Source organism: Choloepus didactylus, chromosome 18 (assembly GCF_015220235.1).
Source record: "Choloepus didactylus isolate mChoDid1 chromosome 18, mChoDid1.pri, whole genome shotgun sequence".
NCBI classification, from domain to species: domain Eukaryota; kingdom Metazoa; phylum Chordata; class Mammalia; order Pilosa; family Megalonychidae; genus Choloepus; species Choloepus didactylus.
Window position 1 is genome coordinate 55,948,171 of NC_051324.1, and position 24,904 is coordinate 55,973,074.

A 24,904-nucleotide genomic window follows, 5' to 3' on the forward strand; every position below is an offset into this window, starting at 1 on the left:
GGCTGAGCATGTGCCGCGGAGATGGAAGGGAATCCGGGCACTGCTCTGATGTTTGAGGAGGGTGGGGCCGAGAAGGCAGTCTCCCCAATGTGTGGATATGTTGGAACACTCACCCCAGCATTTGGAGAGGAAAAGGCTGCCGCAAAGGCTAGTAGGACAGGTTAGACGCCCGCTCTCTCAAGCCCCAAGGATGAAACGTTGTTCTGTTAATGACTCTCAGACTTTGAACTCTAATGGAGTTTGCCCTGCCAGTTTTAGGAACTGTTTTGGTCCCTTAAACCCTGCTTCCCTTACTGTTTCTCCTTATGGCAATGGGAATGTTTATCCTATGAATGTCCCTCCTTTGTATACTGGAAGCACATAACTTGTTCAAAGTTTCACAGATCCACAGCTAGAGGGGAATTATGCCTTAGGACCAATCACGCCTGTAATTGATTCTAATGGGATCCTGTAATTACCTATTATTACTAAAATGATTCAAGTTTTTGTGATATTGTGATGGGATGAATGTATTTTGTATTTGGAAAGAATGTTTTTCTGGGGTCCAGGGGGTGCAATGTGCCAGTTTGAATATATTATGTCCCCCAGAAAAAGCTATATTCTCTGATGCAATGTTGTGGGGCAGACGTTTTGCTACTGATTGGACTGGAATCCTTTGACTGTTTCCATGGAGATGCGCCCCACCCAAATGTGGGTGATGACTCTGATTGGATAATTTCCATGGAGGTGTTACCTCACCCATTCAGGGTGGGTCTTAATTAAATCACTGGAGCCATATAAATGAGCTGACAAACAGAAGGAACTCAGTGCAGCTAAGAATGACGTTTTGAAGAAGAGCTACAGCCAAGAGGGACACTTTGAAGAATGCACAGGAGCTGAGAAGAGAGAGTAGCTGCAGATGAGAGACAGCTCGAAGACAGCTATTGAAAGCAGATTTGCTCCAGAGAAGCTAAGAGAGGACAAATGCCCCAAGAGCAACTAAGAGTGACATTTTTGAGGATCTGCAGCATAGAGAGGAACATCCTGGGAGAAAGCCATTTTGAAACCAGAACTTTAGAGCAGACACCAGCCACGTGCCTTCCCAGCTAACAGAGGTTTTCTGAACACCATTGGCCATCCTCCAGTAAAGGTATCCAATTACTGATGTGTTACCTTGGATGCTTTATGGCCTTGAGACTGTAACTGTGTAACCAAATAAACCCCCTTTTATAAAAGCCAATCCATCTCTGGTGTTTTGTATTCCAGCAGCATTAGCAAACTAGAACAAATGGTAACACAGAAATAAGGAGAGAAGGCCACACTGTAGAAACAGTCTTATGCAGGTGGGGAAGGCTAGGCACTGGAGGATGCATCTGCCAGGAACAGAAAGGAAGGAAGAGCATCCCAGCAGAGAAAACAATATAATGACAGAGAAGGATGTGGCAACCATGGTGATCAAGAGAGGAGTGAGATAACTAGAGGAGGGCAAGATGGGAGGCTCCAAACTAGGCTCAGACCAAAGGAAAAGATGTTTATTTAATCCAAAATCTAAATTTTCTGCAGCCCACAATCTAACTTAACCTGTGAAGCCAGTTCATTTAAACAATCTAAACATATGGAGCCTAGAATAGGGAATGAGATCTTGTAATTCTGTATAGCAAAATGTAATACCCTGATATATTCCAGAATATGTCGTGCAGATAATAAAAAGTATTTGCAAAGTTGCTTCAGGGACTGTAGAAAAAAATATGGAATTTTTAAGCTTCCCCACCTGGGAAATTCCTGATACTCTCTCAAGCATCAGGGACCTTCAATTTAATAAGCCAAGCCCCCAATCATGAGGCTTGTTCTTATGGAACTTATTTCTCTAATGGGGAAACTAAGCCTAACTATAATTATGCCTGAGAGTCCCTTCCAGAGAACCTCTTTTGTTGCTCATATGTGGCCTCTTTCTCTCAGCCAACTCAGCAAATAAACTCATTATCCTCCCCCTCTACATTGGACATGAATTCCAGGGGTGTATGTCTCCCCGACAAAGTGGAACATGACTCCCAGGGATGAGCCTGGCCCTGGCATCATGGGATAAACACTGTCCTCCTGACCAAAAAGGGGAAAAGAAATGTAACAAAATAAGGTTTCAGTGGCTAAGAGATTTCAAATAGAGTCAACAGGCTATTAAAAGGTTACTCTGATGCAAGCTTCAGCTAGATATTGTAAGTTGTTACATTATGCCAAGCCCCAACCAACAGTATTCCTGAAAACTCTAAATACTCAGGGCTATATCTGAGACTCTATATAAAAGTTTCACTCACTAAGTTTATTTTTCAGAAATTTAAAACTTTCAGGTTGTTCCTAAGGCAGATAAGCCCTGAAACCCAGAGGTACCAGTCTCTAGAAGAACATCAAAGAGTTGCATCCCCCTACCCCATAATGTCAACTCCCCTTTTCAACCTGAAGAAATCAGAATGGTCACTGCCCAAATATCAATGAAGATTGAAAAAATGATCAAAGGAGAGGGAAGAGATGTAACAGAGAAGATAGGATCTTGCAAATGATGGTGACTGCTGAAATATTATATGGATGTTTCTTTTTAGTCTCTGGTATATTATATCAGCTAGAAGGAAACAACTGAAATTGCAAAACTGTGACTCATACCACACTTTGAAATTTGCTCTATAACTACTTGTTAAACTGTACTTTGGAAGTTATCATTTTTCTGCATATATGCTATATTTGACAATAAAAAAATGTTAAAAAAAAAAAAAAAAGGGCTCAAAAGATACTCATGTCTACTGTATACAAGCAGTAGACTGCTGGGAATGTGGCCTAAAGGATTTGGTAGTTGAAACCATAAAAAAAGTGGAGCCATCCCAGTTCAGGAAATTGTATTTAGGGGGTACTAGACTGCAAAGCTGCAACTAGGATTCCCTTCCCAGCATATGAGATCCCACAAATTACATGACAAACTTGCACCCACTTATTTGCATTGGGCTTATGTGCCTACATGCCTAGAACTATCACTTGACTACGATTTTGGTTAACTGTTCATATTTAGTGGACAATGGTAATATTTTGGAATTTCAATTCTGATGTCCAATTAGGGCTTTCTCTACTCTTCTAAATTTTTTAAACTCCAAAGTAAAATTATACATTTTTATAGTTGTATGTTGAATACCAATAACTATTTAAAGTTCCAGCTACTCACCATTACTTCTTAGAGAAAAGGTGTGTGCTGTGTCCCCAAGTCTAATTATTTCACCAGTGGATTCTGCTTCATCTCCATCCCAAGAGGGACCCAACTCCTCAGATGACAACGGGGAGCACCTGAAAGAGTTTATGCACTTGCAGTTCGGCTGACCATAGAGGGCCCTTACCATGGGACCCAATCCCCACTCCCAACTCCACCCCTACTTCAAGAAGCCTGCTGGGCCTGCAGGTGTTCAAATTGCTTATTGCCAAGGGCAGAAAAAGGAAAAGACTCTCCCCTTTACTGCTTATCACATCTTGCTGCTTATCTGTTTGTTTTGACTGCTATATGAAAGTTGGAAATAGCTGTGTATGTAGCATCAAGGACTTGTATAGAACACATACACAGAGAAGAATAAACACTGGTTACTGTATGGGTGTTGGAGTAGAGGAGAATCTGAGTAGGGCATTAATTTTACATTAAATATCTTTTATTGTTTCACTGTTGCACTTATTTTGTTGTTGCTTTTTTAAAATCTAATAAATAAAAATAAAGTCAAGAAATTTCATCTTATAGTGGTCTCCTTTGAGGAACTTTCTCTGCCAGGTATTATGCCTAAAAAAAGAAGGCATTGCCCATACTTTTCAAACCATGACAAACTCCATAAAAAAATTGAGAATCAGATATTTAAAAGAAAGTCATAGCATCACACTTAACCTCTAGTTAGCAATGACATATTTGTCTATGAAAGTAGAACAGATTTTAAAACTCTGATAGTAGTCAGTGATACTGAAGGGGCAGTAACCTAACACTTTTATACTGCTGTTGGGTACATAAATAGGCATGGCCTTTTTGGAAAGCAATTCGGCAACTTTTACTAATAGCCTTAAACATTCATACTCTTTGATTCCGTACCTAGCCTAAAGATTTGAGATGGGGGGGGAGGGGGTGACAGGAGAAAGAAAGAATAAACAAAGGTTTTAATCATATTTTTAAAATATAAAACAAACTAGGGACACTAAACCTCCATTTTAGAGGAATGATTTAATAAAGTCTAATGAACCATATGAGTAGTACATTTATAGTGATTTAAAATAATTATAAAGAGTTTAACAACTTGGGAATAGACTTGATGTATTAAATTTAAAAATGCAGGAAACAAAATTACACAATTTGACCAAATCCAAGAAAGAAAAAGCATAGTAAAGAGATTAAAATACAACAAAATATTAATAGCAGTTACTTAGTTTTGAAAGGTAGATTTTATCTTTTTTTCTGCTTCTTTTTTATTTCTCTATATGTACTTTACAAGTTTTCTGCAAGGAACATGAATTACTTTGATGATCAAGGGAAAAAAATGAAAAAATAAGTAGTTAATGCTGAGAATTAAGTATTAAATACAGATCAAGGTTCTTAAAACTCCTTCAGGAAGGTTTAACATGAGAAGTTAGTAAAATCTGCACATTGGCTTTGTTTTTTTTGTTGTTGTTGCCATTGTGGTATACCATGCACAAATTCAATTCTTAGGAGGAAAAGCATAAATTGTTCCAACTAAATTCACAGACACTGAGTGCTACCTTCCAAAGGAAACTCTTTTCCATAATGATTTGGATTCTTTGGTACTTTCTGGCCCCTCCAAATGTACTTCTTGATGTGATTCTTTAAAACCCTGTTCAATGTCACCTATTTAGAATAGAGAAAAACATCATTATCACCAAAAAAAATCCCAAGGCCATACTACTCTATCTATATGGTGGTAGGGAGAGGTAAGGACATGTAAGGTACCCCCAACTCCTCCTGGTAAACTGGACTCTTGTGAAAGTGAAATTAGAATGAAGAAGGAACTAAATCATCATCCACAGTGAGCATATATTGGTAACAAAGAAACAAGACAGGCATGCTTTAAAAGGAGGATCTGTAATTGTATTAGCAAAGTTTTGTCTTAAGCTAGGTGATAGGTTTGTTTATTATTTTTACACTATCTGTAAGGGATGTCTGAGGCAATCAATCAAGATGGTTAGGGTGTGGCTTTAAAAAAACATCAGTTTCAACACACCTCAAGCTCCAAGACAATCATGCCTTAGACTATAAGTAAGACCACATCAAATTAAGGCTTGGATGAAATTTTCCTTAAGACTAATTGTTGTAAACCTTTCTCTACCCCACCATACTGAGGCTGTAACTCATCAGGGCAGTGATTTCAGGAGCTATGTGGATGAAACCTCACAGAATTTGGATTCACCCCTCTGGATACTTCCATCCCCATTTCAACAGATTGACTGTTGCAACATCCAGTTTTACTTTTTTTCCTATTTCCATATTCACCAAGCAACATTTTAAACTATTTATGCATATTGACTTATTTAACCCTCACAACCATGAAAAGATCAGATGAAGAAACTGAAGCTTAGAGAGCATCAGTCACACAGTGAGGGATAGAACTGAGCCCACAGTCTGCCTTCAAAACCCTTGTTCTTCAGCTGCAAAGGATAATGCTGGCTCAGGTACCAGGTAGACGCTGCCTTGCACAGCTGATATGAGTAGCAACAGTAAAGATTTATTGCCCATTATCGTTAATTGGCATGTTGAAGAATCCAATCTGCTCTCTGTAATACTGCCAAATAAAAAGGTTGGAGCTACAAAGGTGAGAATCAGACCTTAGAAAATGTTGTCCAACTAAAGCAGTGCCACATAGGTAGGCCCCATCTGAGCAATTCCCTCCTAACACGTCTAAGCTCAGTACATATTACCAATCTCCTCTGGGAATCCCTCTTGGCATTTCACTATCACCAGACTTACAGGAGTATCCTTCAGTTCTGTCCTGGTCTCTCCATCCCCACTGCCCTATCCTAGTCAGGCCACCATCATCCCTCCACTACCTCCAATCAAGCACTACATTGCAAAAGCTGCTGCAGTCATCACAACATTTTGAGTTAATCTTAAAATCTTTAGTTAGAAGGGGTTTTCAACCTCTTAACCTAATTGCCCAAAAGACTAAAAAGCCACAGAGCATCCAAATACCTACTGGTAATCTTGAAATAGGTGAGTTCCACATGTGGTTCACTTTTGATACTCTTCTCCAATTCCTCTTTCATATTTTTAATACATGGGTTATGGCTGTCTCCCTGACTTGCATATAAGTTTCTTTAAGAGGAATGAACATGACAAGCAGCTTTAAATTCTCCCAGAGTACCAAGGCTTTATATATACTTTTATATATACTTTATGTATACTTTATAGACATTAAACACTCGAAATTTTATGAAATAAAAATATAAATTTCCAGTGTGGCATGCTGGATCTTTCCTTCCAGACTTGACCTAAATACACTTTAAAATCTTTTTAGCAACAAGGTTAAAAGGTAGAAAACTATCTCTAAAGATTTTAAGGTTAATTTCAAATGTTGTAATCACAGCATAGATCTCACCACCAAAAATGTGAGAATCAAGAATGAGCATACCCAAATATTTTGTCCTCATTTACATTAGAATCTACATAATTGCTGTTACTGCTGAAAAGTTCCTTTTGGAAAATCTTACAAGAATGGGCCATATATTATTCCATCAGTGACACATAGCATTATTTACTTAACCGATCTCATACTATTATGAGATTTAGATTCTCTCTTTTTTTGCAATGATAAACACTGCAATTAAGACCATCAAACTCCTAACTTTATTTTGTAATATTTATTTAGACTAAATTCCTAGAAATGGGATTTAATGAGCCAAAGATTACAAACAGCTCTTATACATTGCTAATCCAGTTTAAATAACCATAACCTTTTTGGAAAATAATAATGCAATAACAATCTTCATAATTATCATTTAAAAACACAAAGCCAAAATTTCATACAATAAATGTCCACAATTTGGGGAAAACAGTAAAATAAATAGCATTCAGGCTGTCACAAATCTAAGTATAGGTTGAAGAGAGAAATGCACCAATTCTTCCTGCTGAGGCCTTGGCAACATCCAAATTTGTAACACAAATGGCAGTTCTGACACAGGAAATTCTAGAATAAGGAGTATCACATCACAGAATAATAGGACAATATATAACAGGACAATCACACAATAATAGGACAATATAGCCAGAAACTTAGCTTTCCTTACATTAGCCTTAAAGTAATTTACAAGCAACATCCAAGGTAATAAAGGACATGATGACAGTCTAGGACAGACAGCTTTCAATCACTGGAACAGTAAGAATTGGAAACATACAATTACTTTATGTACACTTTATCAGGTATACTGTATTGGTGATTCTGCTTCCTCCGAAGAAAAATGAAGGCAAAAAAGATAAAAGGCAAAAAGGGACATAACATGTAATGTATTCCAAACCAAATTTCCATTTTTAAGCTTACTTTTTTCATGAGATGTTTCACTGGTATGTTCTGTGAGATACTCCAACAATCCATCAAATATTTCTAGGAGATTCCTAATAGACTCTTTATCTCCTTTCACTATATTTTCTCCTGAACACAAAATACAGAGTTATTAAAAATTTAACCAAGAAGTCTGAAAGCCTTATAATATTGAAAAGGATAAACCACTGTGAAAATGCTCTTCAAAAATACAGCAATCATAAACTAACCCAGAAAAAACAATGATATAAATATTAAAGACATCAATTTCCTGCTAATTTTATCTGAAAAAACAAACTGAATATAGTGTTTGATAATAATTCACTGGCATATTCCTTCCATTTCCAAGAAGCAAAATAATTGGACTTAAGAAAACATAGTAAAATTTGTACTAAAGTAAAAAGCAGCTAGTAGAATTTTACTAGGCCTGATGAAAAAAACGGCAGATGAGAACACTATTTCCAACTGTGGGATCCTTCTCCTAGATGGTGATTTGTTCAGCAGAAAATAGTGGCAGAGTGAAAACAAACTTGTTGGGATACCTTCATCAGGAATTCACAGATTCCTCCCCTCCACATTTGTTCATTCCTATTGACTTTCTGTAGATATTATCTTTTCTCCCCTAATTAAAACCTGTCTACCCTACACGCTCCTCCCTTTCTAAAATCTCAGCCCTACATATAAAGCCCTTTTAAATCTCACCCCATACCCAACCTCTTCCATCTTACCTCCTACCATGTTCACTTTATACTCAGAAGTTAGTCTTTAAACAGGCCCTGGCACAGTAACTGACCCATAGATTTCTAACAAATGCTAATTTGAAATATTTAATAGAAACAAGTTGGTAAAAGCATAGAAACTTGACATATTTAATGAAACCTGGCATATTTAACATCACCTAAAATGGATTCCATGCCTGGCCTCCAATCAAAATCAGGTATGGAATTAAACTCTTGCAACACTCTGGTTGTCCTCTGGGGGATCATGTCTGGCATTCTCATGAATTCAAACCAGTAAGGGAGAGGCAGGGTGGAAATCTGATAATTTAGAGAATCTAGCCATTCATACTTCAGTCATGGTGCAAAACATACCTAAACCTGAAATTTGATGTTTTACAGTAGTATAAGTAGAGCCAGACAATGATTGACAACTTCTTCTGTTTAAAACAACAAACAAGAAATCTTGTTTTCAAGCCCTGTGTTTTTCTGGTTTAACAAGATACACAAGTATACCCCAAGGGCATACTCGAGACCTCTCAGTTCCCAGGATGGGGAGCATACTCTGCCAACCCAGCAACTAAGACTACCAGCCAGAATACAGTGCTTTAGGGCGTAGAGAAATCTGCTTTAAACAGAGCACAAGTAGAACAAGCTGCTTTGCTGTCTGTTTGAAAACGTAAGCAGTTTTCCAACTTTTCAGGGATGGGTGTCATTTGTCTGGGATAGCTCTGGACTAAAAAATTCTCTAAACTTAGACAACTTTGTGTCTAAAAAAAACCACAAATACCAGAAATTGCCCTACACAGGTGATAAAGCAATTGCAAACTGCAAAAGAACAGGAAAACTATGGGATTATCCCTCAAGAAAAATTATCTCCAAACTTTATATACCACATTTACCCACCTACAACTGCTCTCAAAAACTTAAGATACACTGTTTTCTCTTTTCAAAAATTTGCTGTCAACAGCAAATTAAGAGATATACATGACCTGTCCTGATGAACATTTATTTCCCTTAACTACCGTCAAAGGAAAAATCAACAGTATAAACCTTTTAGTGGTTGACAGTATAGTTTCAAATCCCTGAGATTGCCTCTATTCATTAACTTGAAATAATTTATTGGAATTAGCCTCATTTTCTTGCTACCTGCAAATACAGGTATTTAGAGATATATTTGGTGTGTATGGGTTTAGAACACAGCATGATACACTTTATTTTGGAAAATGGCTCAAAAACAGTTTATACTTTCAAATTTTTTTTTTGAATAGGTAATATTCAAAAGGTACAAAAGGTATACAGTGAAAAGTCTCCTCCCATCCTTTTCTGCAGCTCTGAAGTTCCCCTACTTGGAGGAAATCAGTCTTAGGTTTCTTGTATAATTCATGCAATCAACGGCATATATATTCTCCACCTTTAGCATACTCTGCACATTATCATTCTAACTGGACCACATTTTTTCACATCACAATATACACAAGATTTCCACTGATGTGGGACACTGTACATAAGGCCATCCTCAATCACTTTTTACAGCTGCATTTTACAGTTCATTGCTAGCAGCTATTAAAATTTATTTTATTTATAATGGAATTTAGGTGTTTCCAATCACTAACAAACAGTATGGCATGCTTTAAAATAACACAACAACAACCAAAAACATACCTTAAACTACCAGCTAGGATACCTACATCTCAGATCCAGCCTCATTAGAAACTGAGTGTCTGACTCGCCTGGAAGATCTCCCATGTACGGTTGCCTGAATGATACCACTGGACTGTCTTGGTTCAGTCTTGCAGTTTGGTGTATTCTATAAGCTTACTTATTTGGTTAAGTAAGCTGGGGTCTAACAAATTATTTTAATGAAATACATAATTATCTGATGGTTAAGTATATACCAACCTGTTATGTGAGACAAGCTGACCTGCAGGTAATCCAAGGCCAGTGAATCAATTACTGCTTGTACATTATGTGCATCATCCTCTTGATTCTTGGGAATAGCTATGATGTCTGGAAAAAAAGTTACATAATTTTGCTTCTATAAGGGTCCTAATTTTTATCTATCTGTCTCTGACCAGGTTTCTGAATAAACTCAGCTGCTATAAAAGAAGGCTGTACTCAAACAGAGAAATCTATAAAGTCCAGATAAAGTTCACAGAGCCTGATTTTCACACAGGAGAATCTTCATTTATTCTACTGACATACATACTTACATGCTGTACAAAAAGCACCATGCTAATGGAAGATAAAGAGGTTCCTAAATTCAAGGAGATGCGCATACTCTAAATGAGGGAGGCAGGAAGACTTTAACCTGTAACTGTGGGCTGCTTTTCCAGGGTACCAAGAGGGGAAAAAGAAACAACAGCAGATGTGAATGGAGGAGTCTTATATGTCCTGTTAAAGTGGCCTATTGAGAATTATGGTATAAAGTTTAAAAAATCACTACGGATCAGAGCATGGAAAGATTTTAATATCAAGTTAAGTTTGGAGTTTCCTCCTCTGATACCGAGGGGAAGAGCAATGTTTTGGGGCAGGATAAAGAGAGCATTTTAAAAGACTGTTCTAATAACTATATGCCAAACATAATTAGAGAGTCTTAATTAAGTTGAGACTAGCATCAAAGAAAGCAGCTAGAGGATATCCCATCAATTCAGGAAGTAAGGGCACTGACTCACTGTAACAGTGGCAAAGGAAGAGAGACTACAGATCTTATAGTACTTAATGGTTGAAAGCTATATAAAGAGACAGAAGCAGTAGAGGAATCTGTGGGTTAGGACTCTTAAGAAAACCTGAGATACAGAAAAAATCATGCGGCACCCCTGAAAGAAAGGAGCAAGTCACAACTTATAAGATGACAGGACATATGAATTTATTAAATGTCTTCTTGGTGAAGTAGTTTCATAAATTACAAATCTAATCTACAACAATGTTTAAGTAACAAGACCCAACAAGTTTCTGAGTGCCACTCAATTAAAAATCTTTGAAGGTACATGTGCAGAAAGCGTTTGACTTTCACAAGGCATTAGGCATAATTAGATTAATCAGTGATTACCAAGAACCAACTGATTTAATCAAGGTTGTTATTATGGGTGGGTCCCATAAGGTATTTATTAAGGTGATGAATGCAATATTTAGATAGAAATAAGATGTAGACAAAGAGAAAATACAAGATTTTATGATTACCAAAGGATCAAACTAAAGGCACTAGAAACCTGTGGCCCAAGATACAGACACAATTACTCCCGCTTTTTAGTACCCTTACCTGGTACTTTTTCTCCCAAGATTGATTGATAAAGAGCAATAAAAACATTAGCATCACAATCTTCAAGTTCATGTATCCTCAGGTGTATGTGACATTTAGAAAGAAGGTTATTGGCAATGGTTATCCACTCTGTTGGGAAGCAGGGGAAAAGATCAGCCTCAAGTAGTATTAGAAAAAGCCCAATATACATACGTTAAAAAAAAACAAAACTAATAAATACCCAGCAAAATAAACACTGAACTTCATAGAAGAAACTGTTACAAAATTTCAAAGACCCTACTAGACAAGATTTTTGAAATGAAGCATTTAATTTCTTGGGATGACTTCTAGAGAGGTATAATTTCAATATAATCAACACTGTAATGCAAATACAATTTTAACGGCTGCAATCTAAAATCTTGGGTATTTATCAGTGGATTTTATTTTATAAGCCTTACATAGGTGTTTTTAGTTAACAACTATTAACAAATAAATGGGACTATTATGGCATACACAAGACAGTCTGTTACTGATAATCTGAGGTTAGAAGAAAGTGATTAATAGATGTTGCTTCAAATTCTTAATAGCAATGGACATGTGTTTAGCTCAATTATCTTGTGCAAGTCAGGACTTCTCCGGTGCCCAAATACTGATGATTAACTTAGGCTGTTAAAGACTGAAGTAATGACAACACCCCACTACTGCATTTTGGTTATTATGTTTGATGTATCTGAAAGAAATTTGGGAAACACATAAAAACATTTCTGTATTCACCACCTAACCTCGAACCGGCACATTACCAATACTGTTGAAGTTCCCTGCATATCGTCCTGCCCTTCCGCTCCCAGATACTGCTGGCATTAACAAAATATTTCAAATGTTTCTCGACCAAAGGTAACTTAGAAAGCTTGAAACACACGTTCCCTGAAATGACAGGCGATTAACTGGAAAACTCCTTACTATACACATTTCCAGTATCTTCTGGAAGCAAACAAACATTATTGGCGGTGGCCAGGGATAGAAACTCTCCTATCACCCTAACTTTCCTTCAAGGTACGTTATCCCCTCTCCCCATGCCTATTTCTCACGGCTCACCAAACCGACAACTGGTTCGTACGATGCCCTGGAGAAAAGGATAAAAGCGTCCTAGACAACAAAATCAATTCGCATTTCAAAAGCCGGTGCTAGACAAGGCCGGTAAATTTAGAGGGCAGTGAAGAGAAAAACAAAACAAAACAAAAAAGCACTATTCTACCTTTGGCAGGGGCATCAACAGATCTTAAGAATGCTATTCCTTAAAAGTTGAATTCAAACGTCTTAGTCTCCACAAGGGTGCAAAGTACACTGAAAGTGAACTGATACTCAAGAGAAATACAAACCCGGGGAAAATCCTGACTGCTCTTTTGCAACCTGGATACGGGACCGGCCTCGCCACAGACCATGCCTCCTCCACCTCAAATCGCTCCTGGAAGTGGAGAGGGAGCGGGATTGGGAGACCCTACCCAGAGGACCCGTGAACTGCCACGGGGTGTCTGACAGTCACGAGCCCCGCCGGCAGCCCAGACCCAGGTTCAGTGAGGCCCGAGGCCTCAAGATAAAATGCACAGGGGCGTTCGGGGATTTGGGCGGCTTCAATTCACACACAGCAAGGCTCCAGGCCGAGACTCACCAGCCTCTGAGCCGGCCATGTCGCGAAGGAAGGTAGCCGCCGGACTCCCAGACAGGCGCACGGGGGACGGTGTCCTGGAGGGGCCGCACAGCGAACACACAGCTGTGGGACGAGAGAAGCCGAAAGGCAACTGTGGGGAAGGAAAAGTGAAAGAAGAAGGGACGTTAGAACGGCTTCCCGCCGCTGATTGGTCATTAGAGGAGCACTTCCTTTCGCAGCACGCGCCTAGGCGGCGGTTTGCGGGACCTGGATACCATTCTCCCACAGCAAGACTCAGCTGAGGGATTCTCAGGTGAATGGGTTTGACAGTACAGGTCGCCCACCGGTCTTGGCCGGTCTCCCGGGAGAATTAGAACCGCACTTCCGGCGAGTATTTCGTTGCGGTATCCCTCCGCCGGCGCCAGCTGGGAAGTAGTGCCGTCGACCCCACCCAGTGGGCGGGGAGCAGCCACGTGATAACGTCAGGCTCTCTGGAGACGTAAACATCTGCAGGCAGAGAGGGCAGAGTGGCTTGTCTTGACCGCTTCATCTTCCAGGCCGGACCTGGAAAAGGAGAGGGGGGAGTGGATTGCTTAAGGTGTGTAAAGACGAGAAAAAAGTGAACTCAAGGGAGGGTAGGATGAGGCCTCCCAGTGGTGGGTGGGCCCGGACACGAAAGGGGCGACAAAGGGGCGGGGCGGCTCCCAGGACGGAGCCGGGGGGGAGGGGTGAGAACATGGCGGATTCCGGAACGCCGGCGGGCGTTGCGGCCTCTGCACAGGGGGCGGGGCGATTAGGTCATAGAGTGGTTCCCAGCATCCTTTGCGGCGGCGGAGGCTGTCCAGGCTATAAAACCGGCTGCCGGGAGGCGGCCGGCACCTCATTCATTTTCACCGGTGTTTAGTTGTGTAGCTGTGGCTCTTGCCATCGCCTTCTCTCTGCCGCTGCCGCCCCCGCAAGGCTTCGCCGTCGCTGAAGCCTCCCCCAGCAACTCCCCGCACCTGATTCTCTCCTCTTCGTTCCCCACCAACCGCAACCATTGACGCCATGTCGGGTTATTCGAGTGACCGAGATCGCGGCCGGGATCGAGGGTGAGTGCGGGAACCGACCTGTCAGGCCCGCGGGTGGGGGAAGGGAGGGCGAGGAGGGCGGCGGCGGGGAAGGTGCAATGGAAACTTGGGTCTTCCCAGCCTATTTTTGTGCCTCCCCAGTAGTAGGTTTGCGCAACTTCTGAGATTTATCCAAATCTGATCATGAGAGATTTGCTTGTTAACGGTTCTCAGGTACACTTTTTGGGGTGGAGGGGGGCTCCCGAACCCCTGTTATTTAGCAGTTGTGAGAACACGGGGGACCGTGTTTCGAAGGGAGAAAGGCTCGACGCTGTGAGGCGGGCGAAGTATCCGCCATTAGGTTCGAGCATTCGGGAGGTGTTTCAGGGGACCTGGGAATTTAATCGGAGCTAGGGGGCCGTTTCGAAGCCATTGAGGCAGTGGGGACAGGAGGGTGGCCAGCGCTGCGGGATTCAGCCATGTGGCTGAGCCGCGAGTACAAAATGCCGGCCTCGGACATGGCGGCGGCGCCTTTGTTACCCCGCCCGGCGGAGGAGCTCAAAATGGCAGCGTCGAGAAAATGTGGCGCAGAGAGAAATGCGAGACAAAGGGGGAAGCGCCGCCCCAGCGGGAACGCCGCCCGGCCGACTCCGCCCGGGCCGGGACTCCTCCCCCGGTAGTCGCCGGCTCCTCTTCGTTTTTTTACTTGGGTTATATAATTTTGTTACCTTGATCAGGAGCTTTTCTGCTGATCCCCCCAACTCGATTCGCTTGCATAAGTGTCCCCGATCCCCCCTGGGCCTGTGCTGTTTCCTTCTCCGTTCTTAAAACTAAAGCCCTTTTGCTGGAAAAGAGCTGTATAAATAACATCGCTGTCAGGTTTATCGTGTATTCTCTCTCTCCGAAATAAACATTTAGTTTTTAAGCTTGTGGGGCTTTAACCACAAGCGATTGTCTATTCTAGATACTATTCTAGTAATCTGAAGTTCTGGTGTTGGAGCAGCCACTTTCCAACCTCATAAATCCCAGTCTGCCTCCCTTTCCTGGCCTTAATAGAGTGTACTGGGGAGATGAAATAAGATTTACGATGTTGATTGTGGCTCTTGAAAGGAAGACTGTCACTAAGGCAGTGCTAAGTTTTTTTTATCTCCAGAAGTGTGTTTTGAATAAATAAGGGTGAATAACCGTTAGTGTGTGCCAAGGAATCCTAAGTTTGTATATAAACCTATACACAGATGTTTGAAAATACAGAATATTTTTATTTCAGGTTTGGTGCACCTCGTTTTGGAGGAAGTAGGGCAGGGCCCCTGTCTGGAAAGAAGTTTGGAAACCCTGGGGAGAAACTAGTTAAAAAGAAGTGGAATCTTGATGAGCTGCCCAAATTTGAGAAGAATTTTTATCAAGAACACCCTGATTTGGCTAGGCGCACAGCGGTGAGTATTTCATGTGACTTTATCATTAGGATATAACTCAGTATCTTCTAGTAAATCCAGATCTGACTGCAAGTGTCTTGGAAATCTAGGGGAGATTTCATGCTTTTTTGGCTACCTACATACATGGAAGGGTGTGACCCACTTTTGGAAACAGGTGGCTTTGGATTTTCTAATTAGAATGGTTATCTGATAAAATGGAATAGGTGATTTTTGTGTTTTGTAGGTTTTCATGTGTGGCTCTAGGTTAAAAATCAAGGCCCCTTAAAGTAGCTAAGAAATTTAGGGGCTTATGGTTGTATACTTAGGGGAGGTTGTGGTCAGACTTATTAGATTACTGTCATTGTTTCTTTCAGCAAGAGGTAGAGGCATACAGAAGAAGCAAGGAAGTTACAGTTAGAGGTCACAACTGCCCAAAGCCAGTTCTGAATTTTTATGAAGCGAACTTTCCTGGTAAGTGTTTTGAATTTCACATTTTTGTTCTTTTCTTTTTCTTGGTGTAATTAATTTTTACTAAATTTGCTGCTGTTGATTACAGCAAACGTCATGGATGTGATAGCAAGACAGAACTTTACCGAGCCCACTGCTATTCAAGCTCAGGGATGGCCGGTTGCTTTAAGTGGATTGGATATGGTTGGAGTAGCACAGACTGGATCTGGGAAAACATTGTCTGTAAGTCTGGGAAGACTTTGGAGTACCCTATAAAATACACTAGATAAAGTGGATTCAGAATTTTAATACAACTGTTGTTTCTCTTCACCCGGCTCCCCATAGTATTTGCTGCCTGCCATCGTTCACATCAATCATCAGCCATTCCTAGAGAGAGGTGATGGGCCTATTGTAAGTATATAGTTTGTGGTTTAAAGGGTAAGGTAGAGAGTTGTAGAATGTATAGCAAAAGATAAGGTGATTTTTGTGGTTTTGTATATAGAGAGGATAGTGATCTCACAGAGTGAGAAGCTGTTTTGGGAAATGGACAAGACATTAGAGGAAGTCATCTGCTAGTGTAACACTAATAAATTCGTTTAAGAGTAGGGATCCAGGTCTGTGCTAAAAGCTCTTTCTTTCCTTAGTGCTTGGTGCTGGCACCAACTCGGGAACTGGCCCAACAAGTGCAGCAAGTAGCTGCTGAATACTGTAGAGCGTGTCGCTTGAAGTCTACTTGCATCTATGGTGGTGCGCCGAAGGGACCACAAATACGTGATTTGGAGAGAGGTATGTAATAGAAAAGCTTTGTTGCTAGTGATGCTAAAAATTACATGTTTGGTTGTTACATTTTATGTTTCATTGAAGGTGTGGAAATTTGTATTGCAACACCTGGAAGACTGATTGACTTTCTAGAATGTGGGAAAACCAATCTGAGAAGAACAACCTACCTTGTTCTTGATGAAGCAGATAGAATGCTTGATATGGGCTTCGAACCCCAAATAAGGAAGATTGTGGATCAGATAAGAGTTAGTGTTCTTAAATATATTATCTTTCCCAATTTAATTCTTGACTTCATCCTTAAAGTGCTAATTTTTTTAACCAAAATTTCTTTAGCCTGATAGGCAAACCCTAATGTGGAGTGCGACTTGGCCAAAAGAAGTAAGACAGCTTGCCGAAGACTTCCTGAAAGACTATATTCATATAAACATTGGTGCGCTAGAATTGAGTGCAAACCACAATATTCTTCAGATTGTGGATGTGTGTCATGATGTAGAAAAGGATGAAAAGTAAGTTTTCCATAAATCTTAATTGACTTTAAAAAATAATTTTCTATGTAAATTGAGGACTCTTGTTTCATCGATCTTCTTTTTTAATGGTATTTAAAAAAGATTTTCATTGCGTGGAATCTGAATATGTTGATTTAAAACTAATCTGCCAATTCTTTTGGAATTAATGTTGCAACTTGCAAATAATTTTTCACTATTTATAGCATTTTTGTAGAAAAATGAATTATCCCATGGTCTGCTTAAGGAACCAAGAGTAGTATTTTGCTTGATGGTTAAGCAGTTATGCAGCTGTTTTCTCTTTGACTTATAGCTGTATAAATTGAACTTAATGCTTTACTAACCATAACTTTTGGGGCCATAACTGTGAACTTTTGAAATTCATGTTTTTTTCTTCTTCCCAGACTTATTCGTCTAATGGAAGAGATCATGAGTGAGAAAGAGAATAAAACCATTGTTTTTGTTGAAACCAAAAGAAGATGTGATGAGCTTACCAGGAAAATGAGGCGAGATGGGTATGTGGATTTTCTCCAATGAAGCAGATATTTGAGTTGAATGTAGGAAAGGTCAGAAGATCAGGAGTAATCAGTTAGTTTCATGGATAGGAATCACCTGTGTATACGTTATTTCAAGTGAGATTAATGGGATCTGTGATTTAAAATGGTTAAGCACTGAACTAGAATAGGCCATAAGGTTTCAAATGTGAGTCTACTTACCATATAATTTATCTTTAATTTAGGTGGCCTGCCATGGGTATCCATGGTGATAAGAGTCAACAGGAACGTGACTGGGTTCTAAATGGTAAGTATTTTAAGTTGAAGAGGTTTTTCCTCTCCTTGGTGTGGAATTCTACTCAGATTAATGACCATATATGCTTTTTGTTTTTGTTTTTGCAGAATTCAAACATGGGAAAGCTCCTATTCTGATTGCTACAGATGTGGCCTCCAGAGGGCTAGGTTAGTACAAACTCGCATTCATGGCTTGGTTTCCCAGAAGATCTCCATACGATTTTTTTAAAGAAAGTCTATTGCTTTCTTTAACCTCTGCATTTTTTCTAAGTTTTTTTTTTCACATAAAGGTGCAGTCTTTGTGGCAAGGCCTAGGCATGACAATCGGAGGACTCGAGGGGGATGGAGGAGTAGTGATCGGCTGGCTGCTCCAGTCGATTAGAGAGGTGAAAAGCTGAAAGTGTGCCAGTAATCTTCAAAAGGCAGAACATACCACCTCTGCCCCGTAAACTGTTCTCTCCGGGGGAAAAAAATGGAAGTTGCCCTCACAGTTCACTGCCGTGGTATTTCTTCTGTCCCATGCTTTGCATGACTGCCATGGTGTACAGCATTGTTTCAAACTGTTTACTGTGATCTGTGGGTCTTTGAGTTTCAGTGAGTTTGCTGAAATGTCGAAGAAATATTTCCAAACTTCAATGTTCAATGAAATTTTTGTTCAAGTTTGAAATGGAGAGAGCAGCTTTAAAAGGTACTAAGCCTTTTACAAATTGGTGAGTACTGGCACATGAGATCTAGAGCAGGAACAACTTCTCACACTTATAGTCAGTGGGAAAGAAAGCAGTGCTTTTAAAGTTCCTCCCTCACCTACCACAGTAGTCGTCATGTCGAGACCTGCCAGAGAGAGAGACATATTCTCAAGTGAATCCTGGCTTCTTGGAAGCGCTTGCCTAGACGAGACACAGTGCATAAAAACAACTTTTGGGGGACAGGTATGTTTTTCTTGCAGCTGCGGTTCAAAGGTCTTGGCAAGACGAGCAGTGTGGCCAGAGTTTTGAACTTCTGATGAGTGTGTAATGAAAAGGACCATGTACGTTTTTGTTTAAAGGTCCTCAAAATGAGCACATGAAGAGGTTGCTGTGAACTTTTAAGTGGCCCTACTGCGCAGAAGCATTCAGATGTCACTTGATGATCTGTAAGGGGACTTGCTGATATGGGAATGTGCTAGGGAATACACAATCCTTTTGGTAGGCTCTATCACTGGGTGGGTGATGAGACATACAGATGACATGCTTTTTCCCTCCCCCTCTCTTATCTCAACCTCAATGGTATTCCTACAGGGAATGGATAACCATTTTAACTGTATTTTTTGCAGCCCGTACCTTCTTGGGAATACAATTGTCTAACTTTTTATTTTTGGTCTGGCTGTTGTGGTGTGCAAAACTCCGTACATTGCTATTTTGCCACACTGCAACACCTTACAGATGTGGAAGATGTGAAATTTGTCATCAATTATGACTACCCTAACTCCTCAGAGGATTATATTCATCGAATTGGAAGAACTGCTCGCAGTACCAAAACAGGCACAGCATACACTTTCTTTACACCTAATAATATAAAGCAAGTGAGCGACCTTATCTCTGTGCTTCGCGAAGCCAATCAAGCAATTAATCCCAAGTTGCTTCAGTTGGTCGAAGACAGAGGTTCAGGTAAGGCCAACCTTGGATAAGAAATGTTCAAGTTTGGGGTTGTCTACAAGTCTGTTTAAATGGGGTCAGGGTAAGATTTCAGTGTGAAACTTGAGAAGTTGTTGAACACTTCATTCCTGTAGTGAATAGAGCCACTTCCCTGTTTTAGCATTTGTGCCATAAAAATTGATCAAATTTGCAATTTTTTTTGACAGGTCGTTCCAGGGGTAGAGGAGGCATGAAAGATGACCGCCGGGACAGATACTCTGCAGGCAAAAGGGGTGGATTTAATACCTTTAGAGACAGGGAAAATTACGACAGAGGTTACTCTAGTCTGCTTAAGAGAGATTTTGGGGCAAAAACTCAGAATGGTGTTTACAGTGCCGCAAATTACACCAATGGGAGCTTTGGAAGTAATTTTGTGTCTGCTGGTATACAGACCAGTTTTAGGACTGGTAATCCGACAGGGACTTACCAGAATGGTTATGATAGCACTCAGCAATATGGAAGTAATGTTCCAAATATGCACAATGGTATGAACCAACAGGCATATGCATATCCTGCTACTGCAGCTGCACCTATGATTGGTTATCCAATGCCAACAGGATATTCTCAATAAGACTTTAGAAGTATATGTAAATGTCTGTTTTTCATAATTGCTCTTTATATTGTGTGTTATCAGACAAGATAGTTATTTAAGAAACATGGGAAAAGCAGAAATGACTGCAGTGCAGCAGTAATTATGGTGCACTTTTTCGCTATTTAAGTTGGGTATTTCTCTACATTCCTGAAACAATTTTTAGGTTTTTTTTGTACTAGAAAATGCAGGCAGTGTTTTCACAAAGTAAATGTACAGTGATTTGAAATACAATAAATGAAGGCAATGCATGGCCTTCCAATAAAAAAATATTTGAAGACTGAATTAAAGTGGAAATTGTACTTTATTTATCTAATGTCATGTAAAACTTTGCTTTTAAATGGTCTTTTTTAACTCAAAAAAATTAAATTGACTTTTTCCTCCTTTGTTCCTTTACTTTGGGTGGGGGGTGGGGGTCCCAGAGGGCCATTTTTATGAAGATCTATTTATTCATATTGCAAGAATTAAAGTGAGATTGATGCATATAAATTTGCAGTTCTAGGTTAAATTGCATAAAAGTTTTCTGTCAGTAGTTCTTACCTTAACTTTAGGTGGGTCATTTAAATCAAGCCTATAATGGTTTAAATGAGAAATAGTAAAACTGATTAGTTTGTTCCTTTTACAAAATTATAATTGGAATGGCTCCAAATAGCTTCTCTTTACAAAGAGATCAAATTCTTTTTCTTGGCTATATTGTTAGTTCCTGAAACTAAAACAAAACCAAGATATTACTGGTTTAACCACTGTAAGCAGTCTTTTTGGCCAGCTCTTGTTGACCAGGAGCTAAATTTGAGTCTTTTTAATTGATTGCATTTGTTTTCAGTGTTCTTAGTGCAGGTTATATGTAGCTTCTACTCTTCACAGGCTTCCTGAGGCTCGTAACTAGTCACATTGAAAGTCTTTCCAATAATTCAGGGAACGCTAGAGGTCTTGAAACGAAGATTTTCATTTTCAGACAAGGAAAAAACCCTCATCAAAATTAATGGTTAATCAAGACAACACAACATTACCAAAAAAGCAGTGAAAATCAGTACAAGTTTTCATATTAGATTTAACATGGGTTTACTGCTTAGAAAGATAGAAGGGATAGCTTTATATTTAACTTGAGTTCACCAGTTAACTTTCTAATCCTTTATTTCAGTAATGACTAGGTCTGAACGTCTTTACAGAGAGTCTGGTTATGTTTCTTTTCATTGATTTTACCTGGAAAGAAGATGTCTTCATGAGAATTCTTTTTATTAAACCAAGTCTTAGTGGAATTCACATGTGAGGGATGGGCACAGAGGTATTTCTAGGACTATTAAATTGGAAACTGGTTTAGTTTCTCTTACTGAAAAGTGTTTAATGGCATGGGTAGTCAAATTCATTTTAAGAGGCTTTCTGGGTAGTTGGGACATTTTTTATTTTTTTTAACTTAAATGTCTTAATGTGGGCCTTTTAATTTGTAAACAATTATTGAAATGATTGTGGGGCTGTGGAAGACATTTACATATTTACCTTTTGAATAAGCTTTAGAAGACTCCACTTTTTAGCATGTATGTTGTGTCCAACCTGTGGTTGTCTTAACTAATAAATGTGATTTTTCTCCCCATTCTTCTCTTATACTTATTTGCGTTTAGGCCTCTTTCCTGGTAATGAGTTTGATTCTGGGAAACTCAACCTGTTAATAGTGCCCCACTTTGCACTTAATTACTACGGTTTGTGTTCCATCAATACGTTTTATTTTCTAGCTTGACCACTTTCACATGTTTATACAGGTGCTTGTGCCAAAAGATTTCCTGTTCTATGCCTTACTTAGACATGATTTAAATAAAAACTGCTCTGCGTTACATTTACTCGATTGCTAAGCCATTACCCTCTTCATAAATTGCCCTTCCTTGTAATACAGTGACATATAGCAACTTTTCCCTTTCACCTGGACTATGATCTTTGAAAATTTAGTTTTTCGAACTAGGAGTAGAAACCGAGAACTTTGTAATAAGCCTTTCTTCTGAATTTGGGCTGTGCCACTTTTCCACTATCTGGTTGGGCAATTAAGATCTCTGTTTAAATGGACTACTTTCTAAAGGCTGTCATGTAATCATGGGTCCGTATGTTTTAAAGAGGTAAAAGTCTTGCTATCTATTTTGATGCCCAACCCTTAGAAGGGTCCTCTGGTAGAAGAAATTGCCTACATGTTAAGTGGGTCTCAATGTACCTCAGCACCACTTGGATGTCTTGTTAAAGCACCCCTGGTCCAATGTAAGGTTTCTAACCTGTTCCCAAGCGATGCAGATGCTGGTCCTTTGAGAACCATTGCAATATGGAAAGAAAGGTAACTTTCAAGGCAAGTAACTTCTCTGGGATAGGCCAGCTGGTGTCAGCATTTTCCTGGAGTTGCTGCGAAGGCATGGGTCTCCAAACCATCGTAATGGACTGAAAAACTAATAATTTCCGTGTACACTTGGTGTTGCAATAAAGATATTTGGGGAGGGAAAGTAAAGCCGACTCAACAGTGGCTATGGCTATAGTGAAGAGAAGATGTAATAATCTCTAAAGGTGCTGACCAGGACGGAAAACAAGAACACCAATGAGGGCGAGGCCTGAGCTACTTAAACGTATAGAACGGCAAGTTAAAAGGGGAGAGAACCAGATTTGCGTGCCCGGTGCCGTTCGGGGTGAAGATTAGCCCGGGCGGACCCGGAACGCTGTGACGCGCTTCCGTGGGCGGGGCGTGCCGCCGGCGCGCACGCCGACTTCCGTCGCTCCTGCGCGGTTGGCTCTCGGATGTGTGGTGCTGTCTGGTGATTTCTTGGATCTACTACCTGTGGGAGATTGTGTTCTTTAACCGAGAGGAAGATGTGTTCCGGTGTAGCCGTCAAGGCCTGCCGTAAAACCTGCAGGAGCCTGTTCCCTGGGTTTGGGAGTCGAGTAGGTGGGGGGCAGCTGGAGCGGTTGACGACCAGGAATGGCTCCCTCGGAGGGCAGTCGCGGTCCTACGCGGAGCTCCCGTTGGGGAGCGAGCGGAGAGAAGCCCCCGAGGCTGGTGAGGGCAGCGACGCGCTGCTAGAGATTTGTCAGAGAAGGCATTTCCTCGGCGGAACCACGCGGCGGCTTAGCCGAGAGTCTCTCCTGAAAGGGTGCCACCCGGGTTTTGGACCCTTGGGCATAGAGTTGCGGAAGAACCTGGCCGCAGAATGGTGGTCCTCGGTGGTCGTGTTCAGGGAGCAGGTCTTCCCGGTGGACGCCCTGCACCACGAACCAGGCCTTGCGCTGCCAGGGGACTGTGCCTTCAGGTTAGTTTCTACAGAAACTCTACGCGAAATCTTGCAAGACCAAGAGCTGAGTAAGGAACAGCTAGTAGCATTTCTTGAGAACTTGTTAAAAACTTCTGGGAAACTACGGGAGAATCTTCTGCACGGTATGCTTCAAGATTTCATGCTTCAAAATAGGTGTCGGGGGTGGAATTAAAGGGATTACCACTGACACTTGATTCACATGGAAAACAAAGTTGTCTGAGTTTCATGTTTTTAAAGTAGTCGGGTATATTGATCGTGCTTCTATCCAGAAGCATTGTTCCTAAACTGGTCCAATGGAATCGCTACCTTTCCTTAAAGAATCTGTCTGAAGGACCTCGTAACTCTGTTTCACTGGGCAGACCCAGACTTTTAGAGTTCGACCGAGCAGCCCTCGAATTAGGACCTAAATTCAGTAACGTGTTTGAACCATTTGTTCATCGTTACCAAAATGTTTATTAATGCCTCCACGGTTACTCTTCGAATTCACACATAATTAACTTTTGAGCTCATTTTTCTAGAGCAAAAAGTTAAATGCCTCCCCCTAGTTTTTCTTACTGAAAACTGATATACAACCTGTTATTTGAAGATCCCTTTAAGTAATTTTTGAGTCTACAAAACAGTAGGACTAATCAAATTTTATAAGTGATTCGTGAGAAAATGCATAGCAATTTGTAGGGCACCATTTATTTGCCTTTAAAGTCAAATAGAACAAGAAAGCAGAGATTCTGAAAAAAGTTCGGCTTCTTTGCAGGGCATACTTATCACAGTGTCTCGTTTTAGCAAAATACTCTGGCATTTTCCATTGGGCGGTACTGTTAAGTAATTGAAAATGACCTGTGTCCATGGTTCTCTGAAATTTAGCACCCTTACTTTAGGCTTTTAAAATTTTCTTTAAATAAAGCCAAGTAAAACGAACTGGTGAACAAATGTACCAATTTTGATTTTAGTGCTTTTATTATTCTATGATAACTTTACTTTGGGAAATTAAATCACTATCTGCTCATTTACCATGCCCCCAAACAATTTTTTTCTTCACTGTCTCTGTTAAATGGGATTACCTTCCTCCCAGTTGCTCAGACTTGGAGATTAGAAAATGAGATTTTGCTCTGTTAGATATTCATTCTTTCAGCCTCTATTGATGTGCCAGACTTTTTCTTGCCTTCCGGAATTTAAATCCAGTTATCTGCCACATCCTTTGGTTGTCTAGGTTTTTAGCTTGAAGTTACTCAGTTTACCACTTATTTGTAG

At 40.3% G+C, this 24,904-nt stretch overlaps 3 protein-coding genes across 5 annotated transcripts in view; 2 read left to right on the forward strand and 1 right to left on the reverse strand.

The window, feature by feature from the left end:
* The window catches only part of CEP95 (centrosomal protein 95), a 79,540-nt gene extending 66,029 nt beyond the window's left edge, over positions 1 to 13,511 (reverse strand). The window contains 6 exon segments of the mRNA XM_037809732.1: positions 3,185 to 3,303; positions 4,744 to 4,849; positions 7,533 to 7,643; positions 10,151 to 10,258; positions 11,511 to 11,639; positions 13,159 to 13,511. Of these exon segments, the coding sequence (XP_037665660.1) occupies positions 3,185 to 3,303; positions 4,744 to 4,849; positions 7,533 to 7,643; positions 10,151 to 10,258; positions 11,511 to 11,639; positions 13,159 to 13,177 (592 nt within the window). The 5' untranslated portion in view covers positions 13,178 to 13,511.
* Positions 13,512 to 13,618: 107 nt separating this feature from the next.
* DDX5 (DEAD-box helicase 5) lies at positions 13,619 to 20,663 on the forward strand. 2 transcript variants are annotated; one of them, XM_037809728.1, is made up of 14 exons: positions 13,619 to 13,735; positions 14,042 to 14,228; positions 15,454 to 15,619; positions 15,973 to 16,069; positions 16,155 to 16,288; positions 16,391 to 16,456; positions 16,690 to 16,831; positions 16,910 to 17,070; positions 17,159 to 17,331; positions 17,733 to 17,843; positions 18,068 to 18,129; positions 18,225 to 18,284; positions 19,538 to 19,762; positions 19,957 to 20,663. In XM_037809728.1, exons 2-14 carry the CDS (start codon positions 14,185 to 14,187, stop codon positions 20,358 to 20,360), a joined length of 1,845 nt encoding a protein of 614 aa, XP_037665656.1. In that variant the 5' UTR covers positions 13,619 to 13,735; positions 14,042 to 14,184; the 3' UTR covers positions 20,361 to 20,663. The 2 variants fall into 2 exon arrangements, with proteins under 2 accessions (XP_037665656.1, XP_037665655.1); XM_037809727.1 differs by lacking the exon at positions 13,619 to 13,735 and having other exon boundaries at positions 14,006 to 14,228.
* A 137-nt stretch (positions 20,664 to 20,800) lies between these two features.
* POLG2 (DNA polymerase gamma 2, accessory subunit) overlaps positions 20,801 to 24,904 on the forward strand; it is a 39,347-nt gene continuing 35,243 nt past the window's right edge. For both annotated transcript variants that reach the window (XM_037809729.1, XM_037809730.1), the window contains exon 1: positions 20,801 to 23,778. In XM_037809729.1, the coding sequence (XP_037665657.1) occupies positions 23,217 to 23,778 (562 nt within the window). In that variant the 5' untranslated portion in view covers positions 20,801 to 23,216. The remainder of the gene's footprint in view (positions 23,779 to 24,904) is intronic.

Coding starts and splice junctions, on each gene's coding strand:
- DDX5 (XM_037809728.1), top strand. CDS start 14,185: ATGTCGGGTTATTCGAGTGACCGAGATCGCGGCCGGGATCGAGG. Junction 17,332..17,732: donor GATGTAGAAAAGGATGAAAA/GTAAGTTTTCCA, acceptor TCTTCTTCCCAG/ACTTATTCGTCTAATGGAAG. Junction 17,844..18,067: donor AGGAAAATGAGGCGAGATGG/GTATGTGGATTT, acceptor TCTTTAATTTAG/GTGGCCTGCCATGGGTATCC.